Below are 14349 nucleotides of genomic sequence, written 5' to 3'. Positions count from 1 at the left end.
GGTGGTGAAGCCACAACACTCACCATGTCTGCATGCCCCGCCCTCGCGTCACACGTGATGACGTCAAGGGTGGAACACGAAAACAAGGCAAATCAACGCACGGGGAGAAGTAGGGAAACACGTACAGCGTGTTTCCCTACTCCTCCCCTTCCAACAAATCCCAGCCACAAACGATGATGTGCCCATCACCCCGGCCCCTTTCACCACATCGCCCCGCCCCTTTCAAGTTACCGGCCCGCCCCCGGTACCACAATCTTCCCCTCATCACCTTCCCTCCCCCCTGTCACCTCCCATCCCCTTAAGCCACTATCCCTGGTGGTCTAGCGGTACCTGTTCGATCGGGCAGGAACGAAGGAACCCCCGTTTTCCTCCCCGGAGCGCTGCTGCTAGCTGCCCGGCTGCATCGTGTCTGAGTCCGGCTCTCGGCGAATCAAAATGGCCGCCGACAATTGAAGCTGCATTGCGAGACCTCAACTCTCGGTGGCCATTTTGAAATGCCGAGAGCAAGGAAGCTAGCAGCACCGCTACGGCCAGGAAAGAGGGGGCTCTTTCTTTCCTGCCCCGACCGAACAGGTACCTCCAGACCACCAGGGAGACAAGTGTAAGGGGAGGGGAAGGGAGTCCGGTGCCGGCTAGGGCCCGTTTCATCAGCGGCAGAAAACGGGCCTTTTTTACTAGTGGATATATTTTTTAAAAAATAGCCTGTCTGTGGGGTACTCCAGCATTCGCTTGAGAAACAATGCTGTACGGCATGTCTGAATCTACATTTATTTATTTATTTATGTATTACATTTATATCCCACATTTTCCCACTGATCGCAGGCTCAAAGTGGCTTACAAAGTCTGTAGTGCAAGCTACAGTACAAGAAGAACAATTATACAAATTGAGAATAAGACATATAATAACAAACATCAAAAGGCAAGAGATAGTAACAGGTAATTATTGTCTTTGGATCTGTAATTTATAGTAATAGTTAATTCAGTTAAATTAAACCTGGGGAATAAGCCCTCTTAAACAATATTGATTTCAACAATTTTCGGAAGTTAAGGTAGTTCTGGGTAGATTTTACTTGTTTGGGTAAAGCATTCCATAATTGAGTGCCTATGTATGTAAAATTGGTGGCGTAAATTGATTTGTATTTAAGGCCATTACAGTCTGGGTAGTGTAAATTCAGATATGATCTTGAGGTACTGACTCTGTTTCTGGGTGGTAAATCAACTAACCTGAGCATATATTCCGGGACTTCACCGAAGATTATCCTGTGAATTAGTGTGCATATGTACATGATACAAGCAGCGGAGAGCACTTTAGTAGTTACCTTACAAAACTACAAATTGTCAAAGTTTAGATACCAATATATTGACCCCTGGATTTTATATAGGTATCTCAAATTTGGGCATACAAATTTGGGTGCAGACCCCAGACCTGTGCATAAACTAATTAACAATTTATTATCAATAACTGGTGTTAACTGGAAGTCATTTGGGTTTGCGTTTACATGCTGATCTGCCCTGTGCACCAGTCTATAAAATGCATACATAAATTTTATAGCAGGCAGATCAAAAGGGGGCATGGCTATGGGAGAGGCATGGGTCAGTGATTTTCCCAGAAATTAATCACGATGTTATAGAATAGGGTCATTTACACGCCCAGCTGCCATTACTTTTGTGCCACAATTTACCCCAGGTGTCAGCAGGTGTTAAGTGCTGCACCCAAAGCTAGGTGCGAGATCCAGACTAAGCTGATATTCTGTAAAGGCGCACAGCACCCTTTGCAAAATACTAATTTAACGTGGATCTTCCTGCGCCTAACTTTGGGCGTCACTTATGGACTTCTCTCTTTGGTGTCAGAACAATGACTGCAAATCTCATCCTTTATCTGGACATTTAATAGTGGGTAAGATTCACTGGATTACACACTAAGAATTATTTGTTAATTGCAGAAATTTCATGTTTATTTATACCAGGTAAGAAGAAACTACTAGATGTAAAGCCTTCTATTTTTGATGGTTTAAAAACTTTACTTTTGAATTGGGTAACATTAATGTTCTAAACCGAAGAATTCAAACATTTTGACCTGGCAGAGGCAGAAAAGAGTAAAAGAATCCCAGAGTGTGTTAGATAAACATAAATGGATCCTTTGTTTTGAAGAAGTGAAAGCAAAGTTGGAGATCAAGTAGAGTCTATGGTATTACAGCCAGAAGTAACTCAGCCAGAGTAGATGGAACACAACATACTTATCAGCTGTCATTTTTCTATTTGTAGGATCTGAAATGTCATTAACAGTAATCATTCCCACCAATGGCATATGTGAAAATAAAGTAGTGCTTTTCAGGATTCCTCTGCTTAAAGCTTATAAGAAGTCACACATGCCTGTAGCTACACAAGCCTTTTGTGTTAAGTGCCAAAATAATTGGCACTAATGTACATATGTGCAGGATCTGAAATTGTCAGATCTTTCCTCTAGAGCACTCCTTCTCAAGCCACTCAATGTTTACTGGATGTATCTTCAACAAATTCGTCTATGTGATACCTAGGAGCAGCTTATTTCAATGGCGGCTCCAAAGCTATGGAACTCTTTACCTTTGAATTTATTTGCATCTGTTAACTAATTTATTGAAATTTACAAAAAGGTTGAAAGCTCACTTGTTCAAACTTGTGTACCCAGGATAAGGTTATTAGGAAAAGTTGGACATTTTGGGTGATTATAGATGGAAATGTTTGACATTTCCTTTATAATTAATACTATACACTCATTTTTGTACATCTGAAAGGTTTTAATTTTTGTGTGGCTATTTTATGATAATCTGTTAATTTAATTATGCATATTTTGGTGTAACCTACTATGCATATTAGAATGGCAGGATATACGTTTTTATTAATAATAATAATGCGAAGTATGTGCTGTTCTGTAAAATAGCACACAGGTTCATTAGCACAGAACTGCAAGGGAGGTGTACACATGGCCTAAGCGTGGGAGGGGAATGGGCGTGTCTCCATGTTACACCAATTACTTATCCTATATAATAATCCTCACCTCCAACATTCTGACGCTGCCTGGGACCATGGCTCACTCGGATGTGGTCTGCTACCTGCGGTAGATAACACTGACGTCATACATCCCTTCGAGTCTGCTGCTTTCCCTTCTCTTTGCTCTGACTCTGGTCCCGCCCTTGCGGAAACAGGAAATGAGGGCGGGACCACAGCTCAGAGCGACGAGAAGGAAAGGCAGTAGACTCGCTGATCCTGCTCGCTCTTCAATGCTGCCAACGGGACCCCGGTAAGAGAGGGGGAGAGGGGGGTTGGCGATTTTAGAGGGGGGGGGACTGGCACTCGGAGGGAGGACAGAGCAAAGGAGAGTGACAGAGTGAGGGAGGGGGGACTGCAACTCGGAGGGAGAACAGAGTGAAGGAGAGTGACAGAGAGAGGGAGGAAGCCATGGAAATCGGAGGGGAGGAAAGGGGGCAGAGGGAGAGAGCGAGGGAGGGGGAGAAAAACCTTGCTAGCGCCCGTTTCCTTTTGTACTGAAACGGGCCTTTTTTACTAGTAGAATATATAAGTTACACACAGATTTGGGAACACTTAGGCGCAAACACTTATGCCAAACATTTATACCTGGTGTATCTGCTTGTTCCTAACTTTAGGCATGTCAATGTCAACTTATGCTATTATTCTATAACAGCACCTTGGCGCACTAATGGTGAGCCTACCTCAAGGTGCTTAGTTATATTTCTTCACAACCAGGCCCTAGATGTAACACCATGCATTACAGAATATTCACACTTGCTAAGTCGCTATATTAGAACAAAGCGGGTTGGTTCTGTCCATCTGGAACAGGATAGCGTCACAATATTTGGGGAAATACAATAAAGACTATTACAGTGAAAATAAAAGATCACCTGCAGTATCAATTTCTTCAAAACTGAAACAAAGGCTACAATTAACAATCTATTTTCTTATAGTCTCATGTTACATATTGAAAAATGCAGGTTTTCATAAACACCTATTTGTGATAACCATACCTATTTCAACGTAGCGACTAGGCAGGTCTCTGATTTCACTGGCATGACGCTCCTTCACTGAACATATCTGGAAAAACAATCACAGATGATTTGTTAATTATTTCCTGTGATACCAGTACTCAGGCAAACATTGACAGAAATACCCAGTTCAGCCAGGGAAGCTGAGCAAGATGTGAATTTTGCAACATGAATCACAGCAGAGTGACTACAAAATGATTTAACAAACCAAGGGGTCTTTTTACGAAGCTGCAGCAAAAGGGGGCCTGCGCTGGCATCAGCGCATGTTTGTGATACACAGAGAGGCTCCCTTTTACGCCCCCATTTCGGGTGGAAGCACTTACCACCACCCATTGAGGTGACGGTAAGGGCTCTCATGCTACCCCCGTGATTACCGCCTGAACTGATAGTCACGATGGAGTAGCAGCCTTTTAGCAGATAGCTCTATTAAAAGCATTAATTCTAGTCAGACCAAGTGAGCAATTCTTTTAAGTACACACCTCCTTTTAGGCACCTGATGCGGCATAGTGAGAGCCTATTTAATAACAGCATCGGGGGGCCCAGATTCCATTACAGAATACTAGCTTAACCCAGCATAGGCATGCCCTACATATGTGCATACCCATTTACACCAGCCATAGACCTTTTCTAACTGCAGGCACCTAAATTCAGCAACAGCACGCATTAACTTACTTTATTCTGCACCCATCTGAACGCCCCCTTGCATTTATGTGCTATGCCACTTACGTACACCCAAAATAGCGCTTAGTTGCATTGCTGTCCTTTATTCCCCAGGATTCTATATAGCGCAACTTAAGCTGTGCGTGGAAATCCAGTCATATTCTGGATTTGTTCACGCACCTTAATCAGTTAACAAGCCAATCAGCACCGATAATTGCCAATTAACAAGCAATTGACACTAATTGGCATTAATTATAATTTACGTGAACAAAGCGTATTCTATAATGTGATGTGCCTAAATTCTAAGTTGCATAGTTAAAAAGGAGGTGTGGCCATGGGCGTGGAATGGGCAGATCATGGGCATGCCTAAAATCTATGCACGTGGTTTCAGAATACACCTGGTCCGTGCGTAATTTAGGTGTCGGCATTTACACCAAGTTTTACTTGGCATAACTGTCTGCGACTAAACTGAGTCATGTGCTCAGCGTATTCTATAAACTGCATGGAAATTTAGGCTTATTCTATAAAGTACGCCTAAATTTAGGCATACTTTATAGAATACGCCTAGGCATATTTCGTTTCAGCGCAGATTATTTCAGTGTCATATATAGAATCTAGTCCTATATGCATAAATGCTAATATTCTGAACATTTACTCATGTCCAGTTGTAGAATTCTCCTTAAAAAGCATAACATTTTGTAAAAAGGTTAATTAATTAGATTTAAGTATATGTAAGGCAGGGGAGTGGAAGGCAGGAACGATGAAAAGAGAAGGGACAACTATACTGATGTGACAATCAAAGTAACTGATTTCCACATCATGAACAAATATATTTTCATAAGAATAATTTCCATTTTGCACCTTACAGCCTGATGTTAGTTCCCTTGATACTCTTTAATTCAGTGTTATTTGTGTGTTGAGTCATATTTTTACAGCTCCTTAATGTTTCTGTTGTGGAAAAAATATATATTTGTACCACTGGAAAAAATGTCATGTAAGAAACACTTCTTCAGCTTCAATAGGTACTGAGAATACTGAAATCGACTTCTGGTGGCTGAAATAAACCTAGAATAAGAGGACCATGCTGCTCCTGAGCTAGGATGCAATACAAGGAATGATGTTTGAGAATGTAGTCAAAATACTAGGCCTTCCTGAAGGAAAAATGAGCAAGAGAAAAGAGGTGTGAATGTTTCTCCCACAGAAACTGTGTCCCTGCACTAGATGTCACCAGTACTCCACGTAACAGTCAAACTCCTGAGGGTACAGCACCAGAAAATGCACACTGTTCTAGCAAGTCTCTCTTACCCTTTTACAAACATGTCTTTATGAAACTAATGAACACTGAATAGTATTAGAAAACAACTCTTGCACTCGCCACCCCACCCCGCACCAGAAGAGTTGCACGTGCCCTTCAGCTTACTGGCTTCTAATCTTCTTTCATTTCCAATGGAGACCCTACCTTCACAGAATTTCCCCATCCAATAATCAGTGTTAAGTTGTCTTTCCAGCACAGGCTGCAGGGATACATGTCTGGACGGAGGCTGGTGTCATCTCGCGGCACGTTGGTAATTCTCTGCCTCGTGACTATGTCAAGTATCTTCACACCCTAAACATCAGTCAAGAAACAGCATTACTATAAGATTTGCAGTGCAAGGGGAATATATAAAATAAAGAAAATATTTTCCTCTTTCTCGCCTCATAGTGTACTTATTCAGAGTCCCAAGCCAAATCAGTCAATGTGTTTAAATAAAATAAAGAATATTTACTGCACATAATTATACTATAAAGGAGGGACTGTGACAGGCAAATTGACAGACACTAATAGTAATTAATTTGGACTCTTTTCTAGTGCTAATTATTGGATGCTGACCTAGCAATTTGGTTTTGTGCCTTTGACAGTCTCATACACTCTTTTGATGTACTAAACAAACTATCAACAATTAAATTTTAATTTTGTTTTCAAGTGTGTGATGGCTGAACAGCGATTAATATTTACCTTAAAAGGCTATGCAGTTTGGTCAACAAAAATCAAGTGAGACGAGATAGTTTCACCGCCATCAGATATTGTTGTTGCTACATCATGGTATTCATCCCACCCTATACTTCATTATGACAGGCCATGCTGACATTAGCTTGAACATTTGTTTAATTCATGCAACATGTCATGCTGATTCCTTTCAGAATGCAATGAAAGGAACACAGATAAAGCAATCACTTTCTAATCACCTCTATTTGCTCGTATTTTCTATCTGTTGCTACACCACAAAACCTGATTTCCAGTTTTACTTTGCTTTCCCAAACGTAAAGATTCTTCATTACAAGTATTTTCATTCTCATAATGCATCATCCTCACCACTTATGCTGTAACCATCAGCTGGTGATTCAACACTTCATTAACTCAACCATTTGGCAGCCTGGGCAAGAATTCTATAATGCAAAGTTGGGCACTGGAGCCATTATAAAATACTAGCATAAATCAGTATTTGAGTGCCAAACTTTAGGCACAAACATTTGGTTATGCCTAAATACTGTCAGTTGTGTGCATAAATGACAGTATTCTATAAGGGTCCTTTTACAAAGGCACGCTAGCGTTTTTAGCGTGTGCTAATGATTAGTGCATGCTAAATGCTACAGACACCCATAGGAATATATGGGCACCTCTAGCATTTAGCGCGTGCTTATTTTTAACATACGCTAAAACATTTAGCGCACCTTTGTAAAAGGACCTCTTAGTGCATAAGTACCTGACATGCCCTTGACCTACTCATGCCCCTCCCAAGTTAATACAGTTACGTGCTATAGAATTTAGGTGCTAGGTTTACAGGATAGCGCCCACTTGCAGTTACGCATGTAACTGCAAACGGATGTCAATTATTATTATTATTTAAGGGTCATTTTTGGCAACTAAAGGCAATTAGTGCCCATTTAAACAAGGAAGGTGGTGAAATGAACATAGAGGATTCCTAATTAGAAAATGGATGGTATAAAAAACAAAAATTAAATGGCTGCTTGAGTGTTGATTTATTTAGTGGTGCTTAAATGGCGACTCTGGCTGTGAAGAACTAAGGCCAGTGCTGGGCAGACTTCTACGATCTGTGTCCAATATATGACATGAGAGATTGGGATAGGCTGAAGAGGGCTTCAACGGCAACTCCAGTAGTTAAAATTTAAGGACAGCGCCGGGCAAACTTCTTAGGTCTATGTCCCAGAAATGGCAAAGAAAGACCAGGATCTAGTATTTTATACCACATTCATTGTTGGTTTAATCATTGATAATGAGTGTGAACGTGGGCAGACTGGATGGACTGCTCAGGTCTTCATCTACCATCATTATTGTAATCACCATCATCTATGTTACTATGTTGCTATTCTATACTTGCACACACAATTTTGCATGGTAGTTGCAAATTGTGCACCCAAGTTTACAGAATTAGGGGGAAAATATCTTGGTCAGTAGCTCTCATCTTCCTTATTGCATAAGCGATAATTTCTCCAGTAAGGACTGCTATTTCCACACACTAGAACACCTTCTATACTACTGTGACAGCTGTCCTCCAGTTTTAATACAGAAAAGCTCTGAATTTGTCATAACTGCCATGGAAATCACCACCGTCCCACCACTTACGAATCTATCCCTATCTGAGACTTCCAATCGCATCAAAGTATAGTCAGTGGGTAAATGTTGGCTCCTCAGCATGCTAGTGAATAATTTGCACAATACTAGCAAATAATCTTTTCCTGGGAATATAACATTCGTCATGGATCCACCAAGTCAAGACTGCCACAAACATAGGAACTCCCAACCCCTAAGTCATCTCTTTACCATGAACATTAGGGAGAAAGGGGGAAGGAATTTGATATACTGCCTTTCTGTGGTATAAAGCAGTTTGCATACTATATACAGGTACTTTTTCTGTTACTAGTGGACTCACAAGCTAAGATTGTTTTTTCTGGTACCTGAGGCAATGGAGGGTTAAGCGACTTGCCTAGGGTCACAAGGAGCTGCAGTCAGAATTGAACCCAGGTTCCCCAGTATCTCAACTCACTGCACTAACCATTAGGCTACAGTGGGATTTGAACCCAGTTTCCCTGACACTCAGGCCACTGCATTAACCATTAAGCTACTCCTCCATTCCATCAAACCCATCGAGTCAGGTCCATCACAACACTGAAATCCCCTGCAAAAATCAAGGGTAGATCCAGCATATTCAAGGTACAATTCACTGACAGGGCAATTCTATAACTGGGCATCTGCAGTTAATGTGCGTCTTGTGCATGTTAATGCTGAGAAAATTGGCACTTAATGCATATTATACACTATTCTGTGATGGAGTGCATTAACCCCCCCAGATTCTATATAGCGCACCTAGAGATCCGCGCCGAAACTTTATTCTATAAGAACGCGCATAACTTAATTGGCTTAACAAGCTAATCAGTGTTGATAACAGCTCTTAACAAGCAATGAGCACTAATTGACATTAGAATTTAGGCGCATAACTCGCTAAATGCATTCTGTAATCCAGTGCACCTAACTTCTAATGTGTGAAGGAAAATGGGCATGGTTATAGGCGTGGAAATGAGCATTTAGTGGGCGTTCTGAAATTTACACGCATAGTTATAGAATATGTCCCAGTGCACCTAAATCTACATTCTAGGGTTTACGCCACGTTTTTGTTGGTGTAAATGGAGGTGTGTAGTTTTAGACACTTAAGGTATTAACTAAGTGTTTTCTATACACCGTGCCTAAATCTAGGCACTGCTTATAGAACACACTTAGTCGGCACTGATTTCCAGCCTATTTTTTAGGCACCATATATAGAATATCCCCCTAAGTGATTAGCTCGTTAACTGCTAAGGTGTGTACACTTGGGCATGTGTCCACCTTATGTGCATAGTTTTAAGAATACTAGTTATACATGTGGCTTGCCTCACTTAGGCATGCCTATTTACATCTGCCACTGACATAGCGTAAGCAGGCACGCCAAAATGTAGGCACACTGATTTTGCCTTATACTTGTATTCTACTAATACTAGAACAACCTACAGCCTACCCAGAGCAGCCTATTCATGGTTGCTGCACCAAGCCACATCTTTGCATCATCTACTGGAGACAAGGAAATACTGGAGAGCTGAAGGCAGCACTAGCCCCCTATAAAAGGAGTGAAGTTAGCTCTGTGCTCTTTTGCCTGTCTTCATCTGCTGACTGAGGAACATAACAATAATGAATTCAAATTTGATTTCATTATGATCACTATTGTCTTAGACGTTTAGATTTTTTTGAGATTTTGTTCACACCTTTTTCAGTAGTAGCTCAAGGTGAGTTACATTCAGGTACACTGGATATTTCTCTGTCCCAGGAAGGCTCACAATCTAAGTTTGTACCTGAGGCAATGGAGGGTTAAGTGACTTGCCCAAGATCACAAGGAGCAGCAGTGGGATTTGAACCTGCCACCTCTGGATTGCAAGACTAGTGCTCTAACCACTAGGTCACTCCTCCACTCTTCTGGCAATAGTGGTCTGCATACACATTACCTTTAAACTTGGTCCAGCAAACCCTGGAAAACTTTGTCACACTGGTAAACAAGGAAGGAGCTAGAGATCCAGAGCTGGGTGACAAAGGATCCTTTTCCAGCAGAGTTGAAAATCTCGCTGAGCTCTGGCCCATGTGAGACTCCCTCCATACCTGGAAGTGAGGGTGAGCTACAGTGGCAGAGAACTGTGCCATGGGGTTTCTCAAAGGCGGTGCTACTGAAACCCAGCATTTTGCTCCCTGCGGGATGAAATCTCTCTTCGACGGAGGGTTCGGAAGAATCAGATGTTGTTTAGGCTAGTCTACTCTCAATGTGAGTGATGCTGGAGACATACAATGCCTGGAGGAGGAAACTTCAGTAGGCGATATTACTCTGAAGGAGATATGGTTGGCTATTGAAGCTCTTAAGTAGACTGTGGAAAGACTGTGGTGGAAAAACTTGATAACTTAGGGGAAGGTCCACAATCTCTTCAATCCCAGGAATGCTCTCACACTGAAGTTCTATCAAGGCAAGATGCTAGATTGAAGGATGTAGAAAAATAGTTTCTGATTTGCAGAATACTGTGCTTAAAGGAAATATAGTAACTCAGAGGAAATTGGAAAGGTTGGAGAATTACAAGATATTTTAACCTCTGTTTCTAAAACATCCTTAAATCACCAATATTATTGTAGGGGTATTTTCCTGCTATCTCACATTTGCTAGTCTGAGGCCTGCTAAGCTATATGGATTCTACAGACTGTGTCCTGAATACATCTGAAACCATCAGAAAGGGGTGGGGAGGGGGGGGCGGTGCCACAAAAAATTGTGAAGGGTGCCATAAACTGAAAAATTATAGGAACCACGGATTTACACACAGTATATTATTAGTGGCATTTTTGAAATATTTGAGCAGGTAAAAGGTCTATTTTATGTCATAGTAATGTAAATCAGTAGTAGGTAGTTACCTATGAAGGAAATGCCTGGTCCTTAAGAGTATAAGTAGCACACTGTTAAAATGTGCATTAAGCAAAATATTACAAAATACACCATGGAAGTAGTAAGTAAAACAATTGACAATTTTCATAACTTCTTCACAGAATTCACCACCCTCATGTTGTCAACAGGTTTCAGAATTACCAAAGACAAACTCCAAAGACAGTATCAGAATTCTACAAAGCATAGGATATCTGAGGGAGAGAAAAGAACTGTGCAGCATAGCAAGGGGGTACTGGTGAGAATCCAACAAGTAGTCTCAATGGAGAAGGGTAGTTAGTGGGGTTCCCCAGGGGTCTGTGCTGGGACTGCTGCTTTTTAACATATTTATAAATGACCTAGAGATGGGAGTAACTAGTGAGGTAGTTAAATCTGCTGATGACACAAAGTTATTCAAAGTCGTTAAATCGCGGGAAGATTGTGAAAAATTACAAGAGGACCATTCGAGACTGGGCATCTAAATGGCAGATGACATTTAATGTGAGGAAGTGCAAAGTGATGCCATGTGGGAAAGAGGAACCCGAATTATAGCTACGTCATGCAAGGTTCCACATTAGGAGTCACGGACCAAGAAAGGGATCAAGGGGTCATCGTTGATGATACGTTGAAACCTTGTTCTCAGTGTGCTGCTAAGGCTAAGAAAGCAAATAGAATGTTAGGTATTATTAGGAAAGGAATGGAAAACAAAAATGAAGATGTTATAATGCCTTTGTATCACTCCATGGTGCGACCACACCTCGAATATTGTGTTCAATTCTGGTCACCGCATCTCAAAAAAGATGTAGTGGAATTAGAAAAGGTGCAGAGAAGGGCGACGAAAATGATAAAGGGGATGGGACGACTTCCCTATGAAGAAAGGCTAAAGCAGCTAGGGCTCTTCAGCTTGGAGAAAAGGCGGCTGAGGAGAGATATGAGAGAGGTCTATAAAATGATGAGTGGAGTTGAATGGGTAGATGTGAAGCATCTGTTTACGCTTTCCAAAATTCTAGGACTAGGGGGCATGCAACGAAGCTACAATGCAGTAAATTTAAAACGAATCAGAGAAAATGTTTCTTCACTTAACGTGTAATTAAACTCTGGAATTTGTTGCCAGAGAATGTGGTAAAGGCAGTTAGCATAGCGGAGTTTTAAAAAGTTTTGAATGGCTTCCTAAAGGAAAAGTCCATAGACCGTTATTAAATGGACTTGGGGAAAATCCACTATTTCTGGGATAAGCAGTATAAAATGTTTTGTACTCTTTTGGGATCTTGCCAGGTATTTGTGACCTGGATTGGCCACTGTTGGAAACATGATGCTGGGCTTGATGGAACTTTGGTCTTTCCCAGTATGACAATACTTATGTACTTAAGATGGCCGCTTATGGCTCAAGCACCTGTCCTCGACCCACTATTATTCCATAAAATTGCTGACTTTTTCGCTTATCATCTAATCAGGACAATCTATATTGCTGCCTAACCATGTCGGACACCAAGTCATTGTATCTGGACTTTGCAGCAGTGACAACTCAGGGAGTAGAGTGGAGCAGGTAGTGTGGCTGTCGATGGTTGCATTTTTTATGTTGCTATGTTGAATGTTATACATTGGTAACTGTCTTTCAAGAGCTATACTCCATATATCAGGTCCATGTGAAGAAGGACATTGCCTAAATATACATAGATTAAGTGTGTTTAAAAAAAAAGACCTAAATAAATTCAGTAAAATGATGCAGAGTCACTGGATGTGAGGTTGGATGTGCTTAGTGCTACTACAGACACTACTCTTGCTTCTTTGTTTTGAACAGTAACAGGAAAGAAATAAGGAAATGGAAACTTTTCATCAGTTTCTGATTTACTTTTCTGTTGGTGAACACAAGTTATTTTGTACCTAGTGTTAAAACAAAACATCAACTTGTATTGCCAACTGCTAGAAATCAAGTGAAACTCCAGCTGAGGCTAACAGAGCCACAGTGGGCTCAAATTTGACCACAAGGATCTGCTTACTTTAAAAGATTCAGTGCCCTGACGGACCTTCAACATGTTTTAAAAAGAAAGACTCAATGGCTTTAACAACCCTATAAAATGTAACAGATTGCAACTTTACTAAAGCATTACAGATGTCACAGTGACATAGGTGGTTTACTGCCCTAATAGGAAATCACCTTTGGAATGTCCACTGTAATTGATAATAGTTACCTGTTGAAAGATCCTCATCTAAAAGGAAGAATTAAGCCACAAGTGGGAGTTAAAAACACCTCTAAATGCTAGAACTCAGAGCAATAAATACTTTTTTTGCAGGGAGGCAGGGGAGAAGGAAGTAATAGAGAACGGGAAGAGAAACAGAGAGAATTACATTTTTACTTAAAAATCCATATGCAATCATGGATAATTATGAGGAGCAATTCAAAGCAAGACACTTAACAGAATCTGCGCCATCCAGTGTCATAGGAACACTTGACTTTTGATGTTAGACTGTTCCCTCAATGCCTGTAATCACTCTAATATGTATACCTGTTCCCTTACATTACATCCATTTAATGTTACACCATCTTAGGTAATTTAAACACATACTTACCATGTTATTAGCCCATGCAATTAAGTTCCCCCTCCATTTTATATTTGTTATGTTGCCTTCACCTTCATGTAAAACAAAGGTCTTCCATCTGTTGAGCCAGGTCCTCTCATACAGCAGAAGCTGTGAAGAAATGTTAAGGACAAAATCTATTTAGTAGCTGACACTATAATGCTTCAACCACTGACCTGAGGGCACTTGCACACTATCGAAGGAGCCATCTGAACTATACTATTATTTCTACAAATGGCATGGCACGCACTAGGTAAACAGTCAGATACCACTTTCCATGGGGGTTGTTTTGGTGATATTATTCTGAACATGGAAACAGAAAGCAAAATAGTTACTTACCTGTAGCAGATGTTCTCTGAGGACAGCGGGACTTAAATCCTCATATCCAGTGATGTTTTTCCTATGACAGAGCCTGACATAGGAAACAGTGCCCCAGCAACTTTTTTTGGAAGTGTTTGAGTAGTCTCATCTTGCATGTGAACCTGTTCCTACTTGCCACTGTTACTTAGTGCCTCCTCAGTCCACCACAAGCTAAGTTTTAACAGTTTTTATTCAGGATGAAAGGAACAGTACAAGAAGTGCTGAAA

The 14349-nt window shown here is 41.0% G+C and overlaps 1 protein-coding gene across 1 annotated transcript in view; it reads right to left on the bottom strand.

Moving 5' to 3' along the window:
- The window catches only part of VPS41 (VPS41 subunit of HOPS complex), a 449214-nt gene that overhangs the window by 193677 nt on the left and 241188 nt on the right, over positions 1-14349 (bottom strand). Inside the window, exons 8-10 of the mRNA XM_030203975.1 lie at positions 13754-13873; positions 6160-6306; positions 4023-4089 (exon numbers count right to left, since the gene is read on the bottom strand). Of these exons, the coding sequence (XP_030059835.1) occupies positions 4023-4089; positions 6160-6306; positions 13754-13873 (334 nt within the window). The remainder of the gene's footprint in view (positions 1-4022; positions 4090-6159; positions 6307-13753; positions 13874-14349) is intronic.

The sequence above is a fragment of the Microcaecilia unicolor genome, chromosome 1 (genome assembly GCF_901765095.1).
Source record: "Microcaecilia unicolor chromosome 1, aMicUni1.1, whole genome shotgun sequence".
Taxonomy (NCBI): Eukaryota; Metazoa; Chordata; class Amphibia; order Gymnophiona; family Siphonopidae; genus Microcaecilia; species Microcaecilia unicolor.
The sequence above is the reverse complement of the archived record's forward strand: the minus strand, read 5'-3'. Positions and strand labels throughout refer to the sequence as shown.